The following is a 22911-nucleotide window of genomic DNA, read 5'->3' as shown; positions in this document are numbered from 1 at the left end:
AAATGAACAGAGCAAATTGAACAATTTCACGAATAGAATACAATTATTTTTTGTCACAAATATCATACAATGTTTTTTGAACAACTGCCATATTATAATAAGAAAATAGACGAACTTGTAATTACATTAACCTTCAAATTGTATTTTAATAGTGATATAATCACAAAACTGTGTTAAAAATATGTTTAACACGCTTCCACGTAAATAATCTTTTTTCGCTGTTGATAGTTTCACTTTTAATGGCAGTTGTATAAAAAAAATTGAGCACGCTCATGGACGGACGATCGGGTGTTGTCGGTTGTTTAGCGGATCTTCACACCAGTTGTGTATCACGGTGAAACAACGCGAATTATTGACTACAATTTGATTGTTTGACATGCCAAATATAACATTAACAATTTTTTGTAATTAAACAAAAGTTTTAATCAAGCAAAAAATTAAATAAACTATGTCCCAAATCAGCACTAAGGAAAAACTTTTATACATAATAGATGATATGGAACTTATAGCAAAGTATGTAGACAGAACTGAAGTATTTATAATAAAAAAGTATCTATCTTTTCTAGGGAAATAATAGAAAATTCAATAGCTCCTAAAAGTTCCAAGCTCTCTGGTCCCGAATATGCTCAATTAACTGATCTCCTTGTTGCAAAAGATAATGAGCTAAAAAAAACTTTGGAACTTGCTTCAGAACAAGCACAAATCAATAAAAAATTGGATGCTTTAAAAGCAGAAGTTGAACGGCAAGATCAAGATATTAACCATCTTCAAAAGCAATTGAAAGAAGCCGAACAAATTCTGTCTACAGCAATATATCAAGCTAATCAAAAATTACAATCTATTGCTAGAGCAAACAAAAGGCCAGTTTCTTCTGAAGAGTTAATAAAATTTGCACACAGAATTAGTGCATCTAATGCAATTTGCGCTCCTCTAACCTGGCAACAGGGAGATCCACGAAGGCCTTACCCTACAGATATTGAAATGAGATTAGGTTTATTAGGAAGACTTGGGGATCCCATGAATGGACATATGCTAGCACAACAAAATAATATGTCAGACTTACATAGGCCTGGACATCCAGGAGGTAATATTACAGTTTGTTATTAATTTATTTTTATTTTTTTTATGATAAATAAAGTAATTGTGTATTACAATAATATTTAAAAATTAAAATACTCCAGTTTTTATTCTTCAATATTAGGTTGATACGGTATTACTAAAAAAATTTCGTGTCTATCTTCCTTTAGAAATTCCTGCAGCACAGCAGAATCAATTTGCTTGGCATCCAACTGGTGAGATGCACATAAGTGTTGGACAAGGCACAGTTCCAATGGATACAAGGAATCATAAACAAGAAAATGAGGATGTTGAAGTTATGTCTTCCGACTCCAGCAGCAGTTCTTCAAGCGATTCTCAATAGCCTTATAGACTATTATCATATTAATAGACTATATTTGACTGTACATTATTTTTATTCTTTTTAATATGTGTTCTGTGAACAATGTGATTAATAAATATCTTACGTTGGAATTGAATTTTTATTTATCATAGAATTTTTAGGAACATTTGAAAAAGGCATAAAATGGTTTGGGATCATAGTTACAATTTGTAATGAAACTTAATGTTTTCCCCGAACCTTTGTTTTTGTTTATAAGGTTATGCAGTCAATATTGTTATCTAAAGGTTCACGACTTGACATATGAGCCACTTGTTTTTTTCTGATTCGTATTTTAGTTCAAATGAATATCGGAATAGTCTTTGCTCCAATCTTTGGGTTCTGGGTGACATTTAGTCAAGAGGTTTTTTCAGCAAATCTAATAGAAGTCTATCAATAGTTCTTTGTTCATTGGCAGACCAAAGCCATTCAGTTTTATTTGAAAGCAATTTCCGTAAGGCAGCAGTTTCTGACAAATGAACTATCATGCCTTATATTCGTTGCAAGTCTTTGGACAGTATGGAGGGTAGAGGTAAAGAGAAGCGTCTTGTTTGGGGGATTAATTGAAAGAGTGTCCAACTTTAAATAGCAAATTATAATACGAAGACTTGCCAAAATAGCCCTAGTGTAGCAAGTTGAAATTATATGAATTTAGCAGTTATATATTTTATATACAATTTTCAAAAGAATTTTTTTTACTATCCTACTCTAATAGTTTGTTGCACTCTTTTTAATATTCTTTCACCTGCTTCTATAGCGCCACCTTAATTTATTTCATTTCAAAAGACACTTTTCGATACACCGAGATGGTTCTCCTTACCTCTCCCCTCCATAATGGACAGTTTCTATAACCTGTTCCGACTAAGGAAGACAGAATGATAACGCTTTCTCTATCCTCCGAGGTTCCAGCTCGGTTCTGCGCATTCTTAAGCATGCGCAGTATAGATAAAGTATCTCGAACGAGATAATAAATATTGTCAGCACCGTAACATAGGGACGTTTTTTTCCCATACCAACTATCCATTTGGGAGTATTAAATATATGTATGCCACTATGTAATGTTTGGTAAGGAGTCACTAGTGATAAGCCTCGATGCGTAGTAGGAGCAAAACAATACTTTATTAAATCGAGATGGTACTAGATTGATCTCTAATAATCAAACACAATTAAGAGCGCGCTACACATGTTTCGTAGGGGCGCAACTTGCGTGACACATAACAGAAAATTATGAACTCGAGTTTGGAAATAAACAAATGAACCCCAATGTAAAGTTTTAATTTGAAAACCCAGCTAAAAATCACTTGGTATCATCGAGATCAATTAGATTAATTATTTGAAATGAATTTTCCTTTGGACTTTTGTTAAAAATGTCTAGTTTTTTAAAATTTTGACATGTTTTTTATTTGAACGTTTAAATATATAGAAGGCCAAAGTTATTGCTAACAAATTATATTAAATTTTAAAAATCATTTCACTATATTATTCTTCTGAGAAGGATCTCCATTGAAAGTTTTACAATACTAAATGTCTTGAAGATTTATGATACTAAAAATGTAGTTTTTGTAGGATTTAAAACGGATTTTTCTGTCTGCAGTTTAGCATACGACTTTTACTTACAAAGTTTCCTTCCAATCTCGTTCACGTTTTATTGTAGATAGTAATAAAAGTAACAAAAAAGTTTTAACACACTTGATCTTTCATAGCTTTCATTTATGATTTATGATGAATTTCATATAATCAGAAATTGTGTAAATCGTATTTTTATGCATGGTCTGATATACATACAAATAATATGTGACCGGAGATGTCGTGTTCCCTTTAACTAAAGTGACCATATTGGTGGGGATGGTTAGTCTCAGTCTTCGTCTGTTCAAAGGATCTGAAACTGTTGTTGTGCATGACAATGTGACAACAAAATACACCAGTTGGAATGAAAATTAACACCACCACCACCAGTGCAACATTTACTATAACAAAAAACTTGCAATTTTAATTACTGTTTATACCATAACTCAAATACTAAATCATAATGAAGCACCATTAATTGCAAACCAACAGACTACAAACATAAGTAAATTGGAAGAAATGTTAGCCAAGATCATGGAACAAATGGGGACAATGTTAAACTTGCTTACCACTGTTATCTCAAAATTAGTCTAATGAGTAAGTCTGCCAAATATAAAATCGTGATATAGAACTCTAATGAGCTACAACAACATGCCCAAGAACTAAAAACGTTCCTGCCAAATCACAATCACATGTTAATCTCCGAAACTCACTTCACTAATAGGCACTTCCATCACAATAATCAAAGAAAATATTCAACATTACGAAAGAAAAAAGTATAGGGAGGATTACCTACAGGCTATTAGTGTCACTATTAAAGACAAAATAGGGCCACTAACAACCTACTGTCCACCGCAACATAATAATAAAAAGAAACAGTATGGAAGATTCTTCAAAACACTAAGCAACACGTTCTTAGCTGGAGGCGACTATAGGGCACAACCAAAGGGAGAGAATTATTAAAAGCATTAACTGGCTCACAGATGAAAACAAAATGCCAGACCTTCTCGACTTCGGAATTACTAAAGGAATTGACGTCAAGAGATGCACTGCTGAAAGCTCCTTAGAGTTATCGTCGCACCACACACCAGTTATAATCATATACCATTCTAGATTTATAGAGAAAGATAAGCAGCCTTCTTTAAACAATCACAAAACTAACTAGGTACTATTTCGAAAAAAGTTAGACGAAAAAAATCTCATTAGATTGCCGATAAATTTGGATACAGAACTTCAAGAAGTAGCTTGGTCTGCCACGCCCGATTCCATGAATACCCAACTAAAACAGGAACTATCTAATGTTGTCCAATGTCAGCTGTCAACAAACTAGAACTGTCAAAAACAAAAGCAATTACAATAAAGTGACAACAGAAACAAACTAATCTCTGTGGTAAACGACTAATAAATAATTATGATTCCAAAACAATGGAAAGATCAACATATAGCCACATCTTATAGACATATTAGCTTGCTCCCTACCTAAGAAATTTGAAAAAATTTACATAAAAACATCAATTCGGATAAATAGTGATTTTGAAGCTAAAAGATATTGCTCAGCAGCCGTTCTGGACATCTCATAAGCCTTCGACAAAGTATGACACGGAGGATTATACTACAAACTGAAACTACGAATTACTAAAATCTTACCTAACCAATAGATCTTTTCTTGTAAAATACAATAACAAACTGATCTCTATCCAATCTCATCTGAAGTCCCTTAAGGAAACGTCTTCCTTCTTTAATTGGTTCTGTATGTAATCTACGTAGCTGACCTACCAGTAACTAGCAAAACAACATTGGTGACATTCGCTGATGATACTGCCATATTGTCGACCCATAGCTGCTTCAAGGAACTTGCAGCTAAATTTAAACAACAGCGTTAAATACTTAGGACTTCACTCAGACTGAAGGCTGAGTTGGCAGAAACAAAATTCACGCTAGCAGTTAGGACTAAAACTAAACCAAATGTTTTGGCTCATAGGCAGGAAACTCCAGCTATCAACTGAAAACAAAGTGTTACTTTATAGAAGCATCCTCAAGCCGATGTGGACTTAAGGAATTCAGCTATGGAGGACATCCAGAATTTCCAACATAGAGGTCATGTAGAGATTCCAGGGTGTTGTGCATAATTGTGAACGCTCTCAGATATACGCCCGGAGTAGTGAAAGGCAAGATCACCAGGACATAGAGGGAAAAAATGAAGACAGCTATAAATGAGGATAACGCTGAAGTCGCAAATAAGATACAAACAACAATAAAAAATAGTGGATGACGGACTATACAAAACCCAACAAAACCAACAGAAATACAAAGAAACCCAACAAATGATAAGAACAAAAATTAAGATAGCAAAGGAAAACTGGATAAAGAACCGTTGCGAAGAAGTAGAACTTTTACATACGAGTGGAGATAGCTTCGGTCTACACAAAAAGGTTAAAGAAATCTCGCGTGTATACTAGAAATATCAAACTACCGCCTAAAAAATGACCAAAAGGATTTTATAAATACCCAGGAGGAACTGACCAAGACATAGAGGGATTACACTTCATCTCTATTCAGTGATGACAGACCAAAACATCTTAGCATAAGCCTAACCACTGAAAATTTATTTATAAAAGTAGCAAAGCTGGGTAAAGCTACTGGACCAGATGACATTACCACCGAGGCTATAAAGCTGTTCGAAGATGATAACTTTGATGTGTTGATAAACCTTTTCAACGACATCTATAGCGCAGGTCACATTGCAAACGATTGGCTCTACTCAACTTTTATAATGATTCCTAAGATATCAAAATTGGTAAAATGCAAAGATCATCAACTAGTTTAATGAGTCATATACTCAAGCTATTCCTCCGTATCCTTCACACAAGGATGTTCAGAAAGTTAGAAGAACTAAGTGGAGTGACCCAGTTTGGTTTCAAAAGCGATATGGGTACATGCGAAGCAGTTTTCTGCCTAAATACCCTCGTTCAAAACTGCATTGACCAACGAATAAACTTTTATATCATATTCATCGACTACGAGAAGGCGTTTGATAGCGTTAAGCATGACAATACGATGTTGTCCACAGGCATCAAGCCACCACAGGTGAAATTTCGTGATTTTTGACTCTTATATAGAATACATTTAGAAACCCCTCGACTACCATCGTCAAACGTTAAATGTATCTATGTACAAGTGGGAAGTGTATTTAAAACGGATACATCCCAGCTCCAAGACTTGTTCATTTAAATAGTTTTGCCTATTTATGCAATCAGACATTTAAGCCCGCTAGACACAATACAATACAACGTACAGGAAATTACATGCAAGTCTCTGTAAACAGTGTTGTCACAATTTAAAAGCTGAATGTAAAAATTGAACTAGAAAATGGACTAGATTGTACCAACTTCAAACAAATTTAATAAAATTATAGAAAGATGTATAAACATAAGTTTAAATTAAATTTTTTTTCCAAAAATGTTATAGACTGTGTCAATTATTATTTTAAGGATGAAAAATTTATATAAAGTTTACCGATAAAATTAGCAATGCAGTACAAAAATCTCACGATCTAAATATAAATCAACTTGGCTCTGTTTTCTAATTATTGCTACAATCTAGTACAATTTCTAGTTTATTTTATTAAACGAAAATATAAAATAACTTTATATTTGCAGAAATCAACGATAAAGATAAAAGGTAAGTAATGAAATAAAAAAATAAAATTTCAGACTCAAAGATAAAATTGTATTCTATTATAAAATAACTTATTGGATATCAACGCTTCTGGTATAGTACATGCTCCCAGTGGAAGAAATTGGAAGAAAACGAACGCAGGGAAAATGTATTAGAAAAAAGAAAAATGTACTAGCGTATAAAATACACTAAAATGTACTAAAATTGTACAATTGTACAAGCTCTGGCAACACTGTTTGTAAACAGTAAAAGTAAACAAATTCCTAACCTCAAATTTTATCTAATATTTTGTACTTAGTTTAACAATGAAAATAACGAAGATAAGTATTACGAAAGTCTCAGCTGATCTGTTAAGCCAAAAGTAACTAAAGTGCAAAATAACACAAAACCGATAATGTCAAGATCTTGCATGAAACAATCAGATGAACTCCATCTGCGTATGCTTTTGATCAAGAAATATTGCGTCTTGCATTGCATTGCACGTTTTATTGCATCATGTTAAGCGGAGTTTATAACAGTTTTGGGGTGCTCCGGGACGCTTTCTTTAGCAGGACAATTGGAAAAAATCGTGACTGTTCCGCAAAATCCGGGACGAATGGTTATTTTACTTTTAACCATATTTTATTTTCCTAATAACTCTTCTACTTCTATAATATATATATATATATATTTGTAGATAATAAATATACTACCAGGTATGGTTTATTATATAATGTTTAAGTATACAAGCTACAGGTTTTGAGCAGAATTTACATTCGACATGTAATGTTTTGAAAGTGTAGGTAATCTGAATACTAAATTTTAAATGTATATCATGTCTATAAGTAATACCTGCATCATTTATGTTGGTTGCAATCTATTACAATTAAATGTATCTGTTAGTTTCCAAGGTTAAAACTCAAATTTATGTTCTAGTCTCATTGATTTGCAATTAAGTCTGTAAGTAATTGATATTATATATACATATACTTTACCCCCAATGATATTTAGAAAATATTTTTCTAAAATTTGATGAGATTATTGATGGAATTTAGTTTTTAACACTAATATTTCATTGTATTCGCTTCTATTTTCGGTTTAGAATACATTCTAGATGTAAAGTAAGTAGGATATTATTCAATAGAAAATATTTCAGTATAATATAATTTTAAGCCACTATAAATGTAGAGTCAGAATTAATACAGACCAAGTTTTAAGCAAAAAAATGATTTGGGGTGCAGTTTCGGAAAGATGAACCCCCCAATTTTGCTGTAATTTTTTTAAAAGCTTGTCCTTGATTAAAAAAAATAATCCTTAGAAGGATTTCAAAGTTATAACTGTTTTACTAAATGCTTTCTAACATATTGAGTGCAAAGAAAAAGTTTCATACAAAAAATGAAGCTCATAAAAATCTCTCACCCTGCTCTACTCTAGGTTGAGTTAGGTGGGTCAATTGTCGAAATATTTTGCGTTATAATAGCCAAAATAAGTATATGTACCGTTAAATATTAGACACATGTGGTTTCTGTTCATTTTGCTGCAGCGGGAAGAAATTACTTAAACAGACGTTTTATAGAAAAATGGATTGGTCGGGGTGGACCCAATTGTTGGCCTCCAAGATCACCTGACTTGATCCAATCGATTTTTTTATATGAAGTCTTTAGTGTACGAAACAATAATCGATTCTGAACCCGTAAGGGTTCGTATTCCTATATCAAAATGAATCATTTATTGTTATCTATCTGTGGTAGAGCGGTCGAATATAGAAACACCTAGTATACATAACTAAACACCTAAATAACAATCCACTTTTATGTAAAAATTTTATCATAATCCTAATACAAGTATAATCCGTATAGTTTATTATAAATTAAAACTAAATTAAATGATATTAATATATGACTAATATCTTGTTTTAATCTAATGATCATATGATAACGAAGATGGACAGTTTAACTTCTGGATGATTACTAAAATATTGACGTAAATAAATTGTATAATACAGTTGGCCAAAACCGCAGAGTTAAATAGATATGCGGTATTATAATTATACCATACCGTTTAAACTGATAGTTATTCATTAAAATTTTCGGATTTTCTTCAGGTTTTTCCCTGATGCATCCATCACATTAGAATACAACATTTACGTTATATCTATCTTATATTCTATATTTGGATTATTTGTTGTCAACAAATTACTTTAACCAGAATTAATTATAACTACAATATGATGAGTAATAATAATTTTTGAAATAAAGATGTATCAATAATATTACTACCTATGAGAGTGAGACTATATATTTTGAGTTCAATTAGAAATGTTTGACTGTGTTTCAACACCTCCTGTAAGTATTTTCAATGAATAATTACAATTTGTGATAATTTTCTTCAGAATGTCTTTTTATGGCGAACGGTTTCCTTGGCATCGATGACAACGATCTAAAAATCTACATATCTCCTATATCGAGTTAAACAAAGACTACATTGATTGAAAAATTATTTTTCCTATCTTTAGATTGCACAGGTTGTCCCTGTAAAAGTTAACCATTGGGTATGAGCCGCTCCTGGCTTTCAGATATTAGTCTAGAATTATTCTATTCATAATGTTCGAATGTATAAATAAGAAAATATACTAAAACTTTAAAGGCGTTAACTCAGAAACGAGAGGGTAAATGAGGGAAGTTTTTTCCTCCCTTCCGAATTTTTTGCATCAAGTTCCGGAACACCCTGCAGATACATATACATACATGAGTACCAACGTGTGAACTGTACCCATAATAAATAAGAATAACTGGTCTCTCTTCGGGTATATTTTTGAAATAGCCTTGGAAAGTCTCAACTTCCATTTGTTGCTGAATAAGTTATTCCTCATTTTTGTGAGTCCAACACATTTTTCCCTCTAAAAACTATATGCGGGGGTAACTGCTCCTAATAGGACCGTAATGTTTTCTTTTCCGGACCCACTTGTTGCCCTGTGAGCAGCTGATCCCTTTTGACCAACAACCTTTATTCTGCTTGGATCTAGGCAAAAAGATGTTTCGTCTGTATTATAAATTCGTGTTGGCGGAATATCTTCGACAACATCTTTTAACAGAGCGAAGTAATTGGGTCAATACTCCTTTTCCTTTGGCAAAATAATCATTTCCTGGTATCTTATCTTTGAATGGAGTCTGAATGTTATTTTCCTTCACATACAAGCCTTTAAGGGTCAACACTCCTTTTTTCGAAAGACCGAATCCCCTTTGGCCATTGACATGTTTGTAAAGTGTGGGTTTAGGAATTTTATAAACTATTGATGATTAATATATTGTCTTTTCGCGATGGTTTGCCGCTTCAACGGCAGCTTTTAGCGTCTGCTTAGAGTATTTAGGTAACTCCTTCAAAAGGGGCAAGTGGAACCCAACACAGGCTACAATTTCCCCTAGCTTTTCTTCTTTTGAGGCAAGAGTAATCTATGCCAGTTTCCTTAAAGGTACTAAATATACGTTTGCCAAAAGTTTAAAATACAAAGACCTATGAGGTAAATCGTCAATCTAAAGATCACTGGGAAGGTTCAGCTAGCAAAGGCACGCTACCGGCTACATATACTAGTGAGCATTAAAGGGTTATAAATAGGTTTGAATAGTACACGAGATGCCCCCGTACTGAACATGCGCTTGGCAGAAAAAGCCTGAGTTCCACTTGCCCCGAATTACTACGGTCTACCTTATAGCAATTCCAATATGCAAACAATAGACCGTCTCCTAGATATTCCAAGTATAATAACTGTAATAACTCATCTGTATACATAAAATATTGATTTAATTCTTATACCAAAATGAACAAACATAGTATATACTGGACGTGTAAGTAGAAAGTATAGTTTTCCACCTCTGAAATAATTTCGGAATTTAATATTTCGAAAATATATTCGGCCTTTATTCAAAGGAGAAAACAACTACTTTCCTGGCTAATGCCTCGACGAATATTGAATTACATCTCCTCTGAAAAGCGTGATGTCAATCGATATTAACTTTCTCAATCGCGATAAGTAAACACTGACTAGTTTCGACGTTATTACGTCTAATCAGAATGGTTTAACAACCCTCGTTCGGGCTTGAGACCCAAACTGAAGACAACGTCAAAGAACGTCGCTATTTAGTTCATGTATATAGCAGAAGTTTGGAAAGTATATTGTGAAAAAATTTACAAAGGTAATTACCAGAAGAAATAAATACCCCTCAAGTGCCTGATATACTAAGATCGGGATTTGAAAATGTCTTAAAACTTTTCCGAAACAAAAAATTACCAGGTGCGGATCAAATAACGGCAGAGGTCTTAAAAGCTCTGGGCAAGGAGGGAATAGAAATATTTCTCAAAATCTGTAACCTTATAGGCGATTCAGATTACCGAAGCAGTTGTTTTTTATCAAAATCTTCACTATGAAACACAAAAAAAAGTAAGAAAATGGTATGTATTAGTTTTTAAAGTAATTTGAAATTTTCGCTTGCTTTACACATCTTTGGGCAGTGTATTTTAGTGCCACTAATATGTTAGTATTATATTTTGTATTAAAATATTGGTCAGATGTTGATTTAGTGGCAATAGAGTGTTATATCAATGATTATTCTTGTCAATCTGATTTAAATGAAATATGTCAAAAGTTTTCACGCCAAATTTATGATGTGTTTACACTGCTCAAAAGAATAAAATTCATTTTTAGATCGTATGCAAATTTTTAGGTACCAACTGTGCAAAGAAAAGTACTAAAATTGTTTTAAAATTAATCCTACCTGTCGATTTTTATGTTTTATGTCACAGATTGTAGATCTTCCAGCCCCATACTCAGCGGCCAACACTTTTCCACTTTCTCCCTTGTTAAGTCTTTCAATATTTTCACTTTTTTATTTTATGGACAATGTCTTGTGTTTTCTTTTAGGGGGCATTTTTATTTAAGCAAATATTAAAATAAAAACCCACTTATATCGCCTAAAATGGCACTATAAAACATCCCAGCAAAGTATGTAAATATCCCTGCTCAAAAGCGTACAAAAACAGTGAAAATGCTGCACACCTGTTTAATGTGAGTCCCAGATATAAATAGAAGGGAAATTGGGGGAATCCCTGAACATCTAGTCATAATTTCTATAGGAAATAGGCCTAAAAGTACAGGTTCGGATTATCGAGAAACATGAAAATCGGATTAGAGAGTATCCAATGTATTGAATCCCCAGATTGGGGAGACTGGCTGTTTATTCCAATATTCAAAAAAAGGTTGCTCGTGAAGTGCAGCAACTGCAGTTTCTCTTATCTCTCACGCTAGTAAGATCTTTCTGCATATCTTACATAACCGTCTCATACCATTTATTTTGCAACAGCTTTCAGAGCGGCAAGCAGGTTTTGTGCCAGGAAAAGAGAACAAATATTAAATATCAGACAACTTATTGAAAAGACTGGAGAATTTAATATTCCACTGTATCTCTGTTTTGTAGATTATCACGAAGCGTTTGATAAAGTTAACTATCTTTGGACTATAATGGAGGAATGGGAACGCCAAAGCACCTTGTTTAACTAATGCGCAACCTCTATCAGAAAAACAGCGCTAAAGTCCCAATCGACGGGTCTTACTCGGGGAGTAATCAAAGTTTATAGCGAATACGTCGTGAGAGAGGTTCTAGATGAGTGGTAAGACGGAATATCAGTGCGCTACGCCTACGATACACTGATCAAAGCGTCAACCATACCAGCAATAACAGAAATTATGACCAAACTGTGTGTTATCAGCGATAAATATGGCTTAAAAATAAATAAATTCAAAACGAAAATAATGATAGATAGACGGAAACATACACTTTAAAGAAAGTATATAAAAACCGAATAGAGACTTTCGAAATGTATCATAGAAGGAAAAGTAGAAGGCAAACGCACAAAAGGCAGATCTCCAACTAGATGAGTAGACCAAACAAATCCCTTAATAAATATGAGACTGCATTATGATGTCACCTCATCCTTTGGAGGAGTCAAACATTCTTCAACGAACACTAACTGGCGCCATCCTCACTTCCAACTTCGAACCATTGGTCAGGTAGAAATCTAGCTCCTTGATGTATTTATGTGTAGGGGTGTTGAGGGTGTTAATTTAACTATTGAGCCAATTCCTTATGAAAAGTTTCCAGTCCACTCTACAGTCAGCCAAATTTTTTGCTTCGATTCATGACCTTCCCTCCTTAAGATTTTCACATGTTGCATGTGGTCTTCCTTTTTCCAAACATTTTACTTTCCCAAATTGTCTTAACTGCCACCATTTTATCCACCATTTATACGTGGAGTCACCATCCTCGTTGTCTCCTTTCTATGTATGGGTTTAACTTTTGAATTTTCTTTCATATGCGAGTTTCCAAATTATATAAAAGTTGTAACACAAAAAACTTTCACAACGTCGCTGTTTCAGGTTTATCTGCGGTTTTCCTGTAACCACCAGCCAAATGGACGACCACCACATACTTATCCGCACTCTGTTTGTCAGACATTACTTTATTTTTTTCTTTAGTATTTCAATCTATTACAGTAGTCATCAGTCCACTATCCGCCACAACTCCAGCTCTGCAAAGGAATATTTTCTATATCAGGGCCAAATGAATAATGTCCTCATCAAATCAGTGATAGCAGTGCAATCAGAACTCACTACTTTAGTATCATAGTATTCAAAAATGCAGTGTTGTCAGCTCTAACTCATCTAATGAAGAGCTGTGGTATTAACTTGGATGGTTAACTAAACTTCTATATAGTCCGTTAGTTATCTTTAATATTTGGAGAATCCAAATCAATTCAAATCCAAATCCAAAATCAATTCAAAACTAGACAATTGGCAAGACTCAAATTGATCCCAAGTCAACAAGTTCCTTTTAAAACGTATTTCCACTTTAAAAAATTGGGACTATGAGTTATATTTTCTCTGTACAAAAAGTGCTTCTGGTAACCAAAGCTGAAGTGTTTTAGATAATTGTACTTTTTACGTTTTTTCTTTGGTCACATTGTATACTGTTTGTAGTAAAAGTTTTAGTGATCTAATCAGATCAAATTTCACACAGAATTAAGAATATCAATATTTACTCAATTAAATGTAAAACAATTTAATGTTTGTGATATAATAAATTGATATGATAAACTTTACTATGTTTTGCAACGAAATTTTTATCTTTAACATTTTATTATTCGGAAAAGTTTATTTTTCAAAATACCACGGTTTCGTTGTCCTGAAAAAGCACTACATTGAAACAAATGAATACAACTGAAGGTACTGAATGAGATCTGCCTCGTCATTGGTATAATGTTAAGGAATATTGGGCTTTTTGATAATTGTTAAAGAAAAAATAAATGTACTGTAATGGGGTGAATAAACCGAGACAATCTATATAACTATCATGTCCAAAATGTACTGCTGAAACGATGTGTTCTAGGCTTGTGCTGGAAAGCAAAAAAGTCCTATAAGAGTTATTGGGTGACAGCTTGTTTGGGTGCCCAATCACTCAGGTAACGACGATGTTGGGATCAGCAAAATCACCAATAAGCCTAGAACCCATTGGTGTACATATTACAACTTTGGATAGTCCTCTCGCTCAACAAACTCTGCGGATGAGGATAGAAATACTTGGTACACATAGATGGACCTCTTATCAATCAACTGCTCTACTTAAAGCGATACAAAATCCACTAGTCACTGCGACATGATGATTCGGAATGTTGCTAGTGTATGGAGAAGGAAGAAACGCTAGATCACATAGCGAAACCTAACAGTTTGGCTAATGACGCTGAAAGGTTAAAGCCAAGGCGCTTGATTAGCTTTTTAGAGCACATTACCCTTTTGTAGGACTAATTGGGGCACTATGGACCTATCAGAAGACCTTAGTGCGCAACGCTCCGTATCGTCCAACTAATCCTAGAACTCTTAAATAATTATTGGACAGATAAAATTAGAATTCATATTGTTATCTTTGTTGTTCAGATTGAGTCAATGCGGTACCCATCGCGAAACAGCTTTCATGACACACACGATCTGCCAATACAAGATTTTCGTTACGTCTCCTTCGTGGTAGCCGTTTTCGGGTTACCAGGACGTAGTTTATCAAAAAACAACGCGCGATTACTTTGATACGAATTGTCAAAATGAGCTGATGCTCATTTACAAAAGACCGCCGTGGGATAAGCAAATGTTTTTGCCGTAAGTTTCTGTGCTCAGATTTATTTGCTTTGTGAAATTATTTGTTGCTTTTTCGAACTGTTTATTTTCAGTTTAAAGCCTTCTTAAAGAGTTGTTACTTGAAGAAGAGCGAAAATTCTTTCTGGAAACGAGGATTTGTTGGCTTTTTTTGGACTATGCAGTGTTGTGCTCAGTATAGGTTGTAAATAGTCTGAAAAGCACGAATAAATGCGCAGTTGCTTCCAGAACTCGTTGAAATTAAGGCCCAGCATAACTCTATTTCGTTTGAATCAAATACATGTGGTATAAAGCACGTGTAAACTTCAAAAATCATGGATGAAATCGATTATTTACCGTACGTCTGCCATTTTGACGTGATTTAGCTGTTTTCTTAGAATGCCCTATACTGTTTTTGTGAGTATTTATGTCTACAGTTATTCCTGGACTTGATGCCAAAAATTTGGGAGTGATTAGATGAATTATTCCATCGGTTTTTAACAAAAAATTACTCTTTGTTTAACTCGATAAAATTTATGTCTTAGGAGATATGTAGATTTTTAGATTGTTGTACATTCCAAAAAGAGACATTCTAAAAAAAATAATCATAAATTGTAATTATTTATTAAAAATACGTCCAGGTGGTATTAAAACATGATCAAACATTTCTAATTGAACTGCATACTGTCGAACATCGTGTTAGTTACTTCGGGAAAAATTGAAAAGTAGAAAAATTTAGTTGGTTAGCCTACAACATCGAATAAAAACAAAAGAAAACTTTAATAAATGTTCGAAGTGGGCACCACGCACTTCTACACACTCTCGGAGTCTACAAAGTATATTTCTTTGAACATGGAAGAGCATTCCAAGATTCTGCCCTATAGCGTCACAATGGAAGTTTATTCTATCGATTATTTCGTTGCTTGTATTCAATTCAGGGGAATATGGTGGCCATGCAAATGGACCTCTCCGACCAACCAACCTATTAGGAAGAATGTCATTAAGATGATATTTTACATAATTAAGGAAGTGGGGAAGGGGTTCCACCGTGCATAAACCACATGTCTCTGCGAATGTTTAGAGGAATATCACATAACGTGGGTGGGAAATCATCAATAGCCTATTAGACGAAAAAAATTATTATTATCTTCGGTAGTATGTAGTACAAATGTTTATTTATTCATTCATTACATCTCCAAGAAATATTTGATTATGTTTTACTACCTCCTGTAAGTATTTTCGATAAATAATTATAATTTTTTTCAGAATTATTTTATTGATAACGATTTTCTTGGCATATACACCTCCTAAGCCATAGATTTTATCAAGTTACATAAAGAGTACCTTTTTGTTAAAAAATCGATTGAAAAATTAATGTTTGTTCTCTTTAGACTGTACAGGTTGTCCTTATAAAAGTTATTGATTGATAACTATTGGGCATGAGCCGCCCCTGGCCTTCAGATAGTACTGTAGAATTATTTATTCACTCAAACATACTACATGGACACACGTATTCATAATTCGGAAATTCATAATGTTCGAATTAATAATTTAAATTGTATACTTAAATATAAGTAAGTTTAAAGGCCTACACTCCCGAATTTTTCGCATCAAGTTCCGAAACACCCTGTATTCATGTGATTGATGTCTGTCGTGATAAAAAATGGCTTATTTCCGCACAAATTTTAAAATAAAAAGGAATTATACATTAATATAAAACAAATGGTTTATATAACTGGTTTAATCTAGTCCGAAAATTGAAATGACGTATTTCCACGGAGGCTTCCTAAAATCAACTGCAACTAGCTCACTCCAGATGAACCAAAGTTGCTCCTGAATTTTCAATATTGTGAATTGATCGAAGTGAAATCAAATTGATCAGTACCAGAAGAAGAAAAATTTATTTTCAAAATATTATTTTCTACTTCAAAATTTACTCTACAAAACTGTATTAACTACAGTTATACTTAATCAAAAATATTTTGTACTTGTTTCTGATGGCCGTTGCTGTCATAAGCAAGTTGACGTGAATGAATGAAAAAAAAAATACAAAGCTGATTCATACCTATGATAATTTCGTGTGTGCAATAGTAGTACAACCGCGAAATTAATGAAAATGTATATATCAGTGTAATTAGTTTCCGGTGATTCGGAATTTCTGCGGCTACTTCTTTCGTTCATCTTTACGATGTTTGTTCTGGTAAATCCCAAGTATCACCTTCTCCATATTACTTAGATTATCCCCTCTTTTATCTTCTTTTATTGTGAGCTGTATTTGATGGTATATCTTTACGAATTCGTTGCCAAATGCTGCGAAGTTCTAGTGGTGGCTGATTAAATTTCAAGTGGTAGTGTTTTTGTTTTTTTTTTCTATTTCAATAATTGGTGAGTCTTGAATTCATTTTTTTTATAATCGCATGGGTTTTGAACTAAATAATAGTTTATACATTATTTATAGAAATTCGAATAAATTAAAATTATCTTATTTAATAATTAAATAAAGAAACTCTTCATATAAATTTGAGTTTTATGTAGCAAAAAAATATTTTTGATGATATTATTCATCATTTCAGTCCCGTTCAACGTGATAGACTTTACGATGTTTGTCGCATTTAATATTACAGATTTCTACATTACTTAACTTTTTAGAAAAAAATTTATAACGATGTTGATTTCTTGATAATGTCACATTTTTTTTATTACTTTGCATATTTATCTTTTGCGTTGGTATTTTTTGTGATCTAGAGGTAAAGTTTGCTCCAATTGGTCATGGAAGTATTTCTCAAAATACTTTCGTTCTGATTTTTCTGTTCAAAATCCTCAAAATCCATTTGGTTATACCAAAGGAGTGATGAAACGCATGAATATTTACGACTCCGATGATATTTATTTAGTTAAGTTCCTACAAATGATTAGAGAAGTGTTTTTCAAATTCTTTGACCCAAATGAGTTTTCAGTTGCATTTTAATGTTTTAGAGCTCATGCTACATTTGTCTCTAGGTAAAGTTATACTTTAAACAGACACTTTTCGATGATACTTTCTTTATTTTCTAAATTCTGTTCTGACCTCTCTAATCATTGCCTCCAAATCCATTTGGATCCATACAACTATTCCAAAGGAGTTATAATTACAAGATGTAGTTAAAAATTATAAAGAGATTTGCTAAATTATGTTGGCTGCAACTGGTTATAGATGTGATTTACATCTTCTTTGGTCCGATAGGATTTGTGTTTTATTATGTTCTAGTTTTTTGTTTCTATTTACTTGTTTAGAGTTTTAATCAACAAATTATGAGTCTATGAATCGAAAGCTTCCTTGTATATTAGTATATTTAAGACATTGTTCTTTAGGTCTATTGGAAGAAATTTCAAGATCTAGTTACACTAGAATATCTCGTATACTTTTTGTAATTCATTATTTCAACTTTTGTGCTCAAACTCGTATGAATTCAAACATTCAAAACTTATAAATTCACTACTCTGTTAGTGTTAATTATGAGTATTTTTATTATGTTTAAATTTGTAAAACTCCCACAACGACTATGTCAGGTATCTCATTGGGTTGCATCAGCTCTTTTGGTGACAATGTTTTCAACTTGATTGCTCATCCTTGGTCAAAAGGAAAAAATGAAAGCCTGGTTTTAGCGATACTTTTAGTTCTTCTAGATGGATTTTATCAATAGGCAATTGCAGCAGAATGTCAAGTTACTATCAAAATCAATCTTTACAATAGGCAGCATGATGGTTAATGCTGAAATGGTATTTTATGTTGTAAAACGTGGTTTAATAATAATTATGTTAGAGACAAACGTCTATCTAAAGTTCTTGATAAAAAAACTAAATCAAATGAACTTCCACGTGTAAGAATAGAAGAATAAGAGCTTACTTTTGTCCTTCTTATAATTTCCGTTGTTATTTGTGATGTGTGAATTACATTGGATTGATATTTAAGTCTGAGCGAGTAAAACTAAACAGGACTATATTGTTCACCAAGACTATTTTTTGTTTGTATCTAATTATAACTTTCTCGGGCTCTCGGTATCTCAATTCACAAGAAAACTACTCATATTAGAGTCTTAAAACTATGCTTTAGGTATATAAACAATTTTCTAAATGCAGATCACAAAGAAACACCTTAAAAGCTCACTCGAAAATAAGCAAAGACTTTTTAGGTTATGTTCTGAAGTAGCCAATAATAATAAATAAACAATTGTATTCAGCTGATTTCAATTATTATTACGGTATGCAATAATTAAAATTTTACTTTTTAAACAATTGTTTATAACGTTACTTTATGAAATAATTATTTTTAAATTTATGTACAACGATTCTATACAAACATTGTGATGCAATTTTTGGTATTTACTTTTTTAATTGGTTCTTTTATAATGGACTAACAACTATTAACCAATCAGAATCACCTTGAGCATATACGTTTTATGATGTTAATTCCATTGATATACCTACCATTATATTCTATTTTTCGGAAAAAGTCATTTTTGAAATGGTTTGTTTGAATTTTATATAATCTTACTGGTAAATATCGAGGATAAGGTCAGGTTTTGTAACGGTTATTGACCATGGAAAAAAAGTACCATTATAAAAAATTACGTATGGTTATGATAAGTATTTCATTCATTCATTCAGATAAAACGTGATGATATTTTAGAGCGTGTCCGAGTTTCAAATGAACTATCAAATGTTCAAAAAATAACTCTACAGTCATTAGTTATACAGGATGTCGATTTTGGTGAATAAATCTAGTTGGGTAGTGACCGATTGTATGTATGTATGTAAATCTTCTTGATTTTAAGTCTCTTCTGTTTCAAATTTATGTGAATATAGATTTGGGATCTCGTATACACTGCGACCCAAACAAGAACTCAGTGTTTACACTCCTTTTAAAAAGTCTAGTATGTGGGACGGCTTCAATTGCCCGAGATCTTCGTCTTCTATTTCAAGCGCTCCCAGGTGTATTGCTCTGGACATTCTTAGTGTTTCACACTTCGAGAAAATGTGGATAAAGATTCGTCAGCTGTGCAACTAAATCTGCACGCCGCAGTATCTGCTAGGTCTAGCGTCTTCAGGTGTTTGTCGATACATTCAGCAGATCTACTCTAGTTATAGTTTCCCAGAAGAGTCAGCTTCTGAAGGTTGTCCCAATAAACGGTTTTGGTCCTATCTACATTCTGTTCCAGTGCTTTTTCTATTGTTCTGTAGCTGATATCACAGAAAGTTTCGGGTCCCACGAAGGGCTTGTCTTGCTCCGGTGTGTCCAGGAATCCATTGTAGGGTAGTGAGCGGTTAGGGACATAAGTGATGAACCCGTCGTGGCTCATTTAAAGCTACCAAAAGTCGTCTTTATCTTTGGAAAAACGAATCAGGCATCAGACTTGCTCGACATAAAACGATGAAGTGGTCTGCTGTTTCTTCTGTGGAAATCGGATCGTTTGTGATGCCTATAGTAGTATAGACCTGTCACGAATTTCTCGGCTATTTAAGTGAAGCAGTTAATTTGTAAGAGAAGCAAAAAATCCATCTATGTACACCAGGTAATTCCATTTTGCTGATCTCAATCTGGCGACCGATTCAGACTCGTTCTTGCTGCTGCACTGATTCTTGTAGGTCTTTTTGCTCTTCAGCTCAAGCCTAGAGCTCACCGCTTTAGCCATATAACTGATACCATAAACCATGAATTTTTAATTGTATTGTTTTTGCACATAAAATTATTTCAACAATGAAAAGCTAGATTATTGACGAGTATTAAGGGTTATGTTGTTATTTAATAATGTAATTTAAGGCTTGAATTGCCAAAAACTAATAAACTAAGTGTTTATTGAGAGGAAGACGATACAAAATCCTTCTTTACAAGGAATTTTTTATTTAACTTAGTTTTGATTTGAATACTATTTGTTAAACATCTCTGCAGGATTCGCTTAAAAAGATGCCTAAAGGCTAGAGATTCAGTGATGTTGCCAGGCACTCTATTGGATATCTTTTGTCGTTTCAAAACCTTCATGTGAGGGTGCTTCATCTTATTGAAAAGTTATTTGATCCTCTAAATGATTACTATTATGTCCAAGTAATATTATCCAGTAATAATAATGTATTTAAAGTATCCCGGTAACCAAATTTCTAGGGTTTCTAGGTTTTGATTTGAACATTGTGTATTTTTGACTTTGAGTTTAAACGAGGCCTGCGAAGACCAGCACCGACCAATGAGGTAACGACTCCAGAAATGTTGAAAAAAATCTAAAAAGCGGTACTGGATGATCATCGACTGAAAGTGCTAGAGCTAGCAGACATAGTAGGCGTTTCAGAGAGTGCGATACATCGCATATTAGCTGAAAATTTGGACATGAGAAAGCTGTGGGCAAGATGGGTGCCGCGTTTGCTCACAAAGGAACAAAAACTACCTCTTCGAGCTGCGGAGCGACTCCACAACATAATTATTAATGTCAAATAAGTATAAATGTGAAAATTAGTAAAGTTATTACCGCAAAGATAATTCGTTTACGGTTTTTATCAATACAAATTTGTAGACACGATTCTCAAATAAAATATTGTAGATATTAAAGACTTAAAAAACTATTTCTTCTTGTATATATATAGAATACTTAATAGAATGACGTTATTTAATAGACACTAAAATAAAACTTGAAAGACAAAAATAAATTTATGGGAATTACATTTCAAGCTGGCATCCTTGATAATAAAGAAGCGATTGAAACGACATGGCAAAAACCATCTACACGCTGTGGAATTACGCAAAAAACTTGAAAATGACCGAAGTATGTACATCTTCTAGTATTTACCGGTTTTTGTTACAGATACGGAAATTCAAATGACTCGTTTTAAATAATTAATAGACACAATCTCTTTATATGATCCAACGTAATTGACCTTGCGTTCCGTTAAAAAAAATATCCTGAAGTAGTTATTCACTCGACAAATTATCAATGATAATTTTTCGAAGTATCACCATTAATTTATAAGATTATTGTTATTCATACACTGCCAAACAAATACATACTTCATAAATATGGTATTAGAATGTATTTTGATCATTCTTAATACATCAGTTTATTGATAGGAATGGGTTTAAGAAATAGGAAACACTGCGACGACTGTGTGTGTCATATTAGTTGTTAAAATCTGAGTTTTTTGATGAAAGGAGCAATTTTACAACTTATAGTAAAACTGAAGTTTAAACTACGAAGAGAGCTGCCTTATTCTATAGTTTTACACTTGAACTCACATTTTTTTATCAGTTGTCACCCACGCGGAAATGTAAACTAATTTTTCCGAGAGAAGAAAAACTCGCTTGTATTGGTTTTGCATTTTTATTGTCTAATGAAGTTATTTAAAAAATATGCAGTTTATATAACGATGAAGTAGTGCTTTTGGTCAGCCTTCTGAAGAAATACTAAGAGTCGAATCCAAAAAAAAAACTATATGGTGACGGTAAAGAATAGAAATTGGAGTCTCACTTCGTTTATTAGGCTTCTGGATCGTGTTGCTTTTTACGTTCAGATTGATAATGATATTTACGTTCATTTTGTGATTGTGGGCTGCTATGAACGATTCGTTGTGATGCTAGGTTATTTAATCATGGGATATTGCTGTTCCTTCCTTTTATTACCAATAAAAACTTGATAAAATAAAGAATAATCAAGTCATTTTGTGATTGTGGGCTGTTATGAACGATTCGTTGTGATGCTAGGTTATTTAATCATTGGATATTGCTGTTCCTTCCTTTTATTACTAATAAAAACTTGATAAAATAAAGAATAATCAAGTCATTTTGTGATTGTGGGCTGTTATGAACGATTCGTTGTGATGCTAGGTTATTTAATCATTGGATATTGCTGTTCCTTCCTTTTATTACCAATAAAAACTTGATAAAATAGAGAATAATCAAGTCATTTTGTGATTGTGGGCTGCTATGTACGATTCGTTGTGATGCTAGGTTATTTAATCATTGGATATTGCTGTTCCTTCCTTTTATTACCAATAAAAACTTGATAAAATAAAGAATAATCAAGTCATTTTGTGATTGTGGGCTGTTATGAACGAT

The 22911-nt window shown here is 33.0% G+C and overlaps 2 protein-coding genes across 3 annotated transcripts in view; both read left to right on the top strand.

Moving 5' to 3' along the window:
* The first annotated feature begins 332 nt into the window (after nucleotides 1-332).
* Nucleotides 333-1530, top strand: LOC130898135 (mediator of RNA polymerase II transcription subunit 4). The gene is made up of 3 exons (XM_057807203.1): nucleotides 333-513; nucleotides 567-1084; nucleotides 1248-1530. The coding sequence occupies exons 1-3, from the start codon at nucleotides 449-451 to the stop codon at nucleotides 1418-1420; spliced, it is 756 nt and encodes a 251-aa protein (XP_057663186.1). The 5' UTR covers nucleotides 333-448; the 3' UTR covers nucleotides 1421-1530.
* A 5984-nt stretch (nucleotides 1531-7514) lies between these two features.
* Nucleotides 7515-22911, top strand: part of LOC130898134 (uncharacterized) — a 48457-nt gene continuing 33060 nt past the window's right edge. Inside the window, exon 1 of one of the 2 annotated variants that reach the window (XM_057807202.1) lies at nucleotides 7515-7618. The gene's annotated coding sequence lies outside the window, so the exon portion shown is untranslated. Of the gene's footprint in view, nucleotides 7619-17022; nucleotides 17220-22911 lie in introns of those variants that run through there. The other variant, XM_057807201.1, reaches the window with a different exon arrangement.

The sequence above is a fragment of the Diorhabda carinulata genome, chromosome 9 (assembly GCF_026250575.1).
Source record: "Diorhabda carinulata isolate Delta chromosome 9, icDioCari1.1, whole genome shotgun sequence".
NCBI lineage: Eukaryota > Metazoa > Arthropoda > Insecta > Coleoptera > Chrysomelidae > Diorhabda > Diorhabda carinulata.
Note: the sequence above shows the minus strand (reverse complement) of the source record. Positions and strands in the feature narration are given on the sequence as shown.

Coding starts and splice junctions, on each gene's coding strand:
- LOC130898135 (XM_057807203.1), top strand. CDS start 449: ATGTCCCAAATCAGCACTAAGGAAAAACTTTTATACATAATAGATGAT. Junction 514..566: donor GATATGGAACTTATAGCAAA/GTATGTAGACAG, acceptor TATCTTTTCTAG/GGAAATAATAGAAAATTCAA. Junction 1,085..1,247: donor TAGGCCTGGACATCCAGGAG/GTAATATTACAG, acceptor ATCTTCCTTTAG/AAATTCCTGCAGCACAGCAG.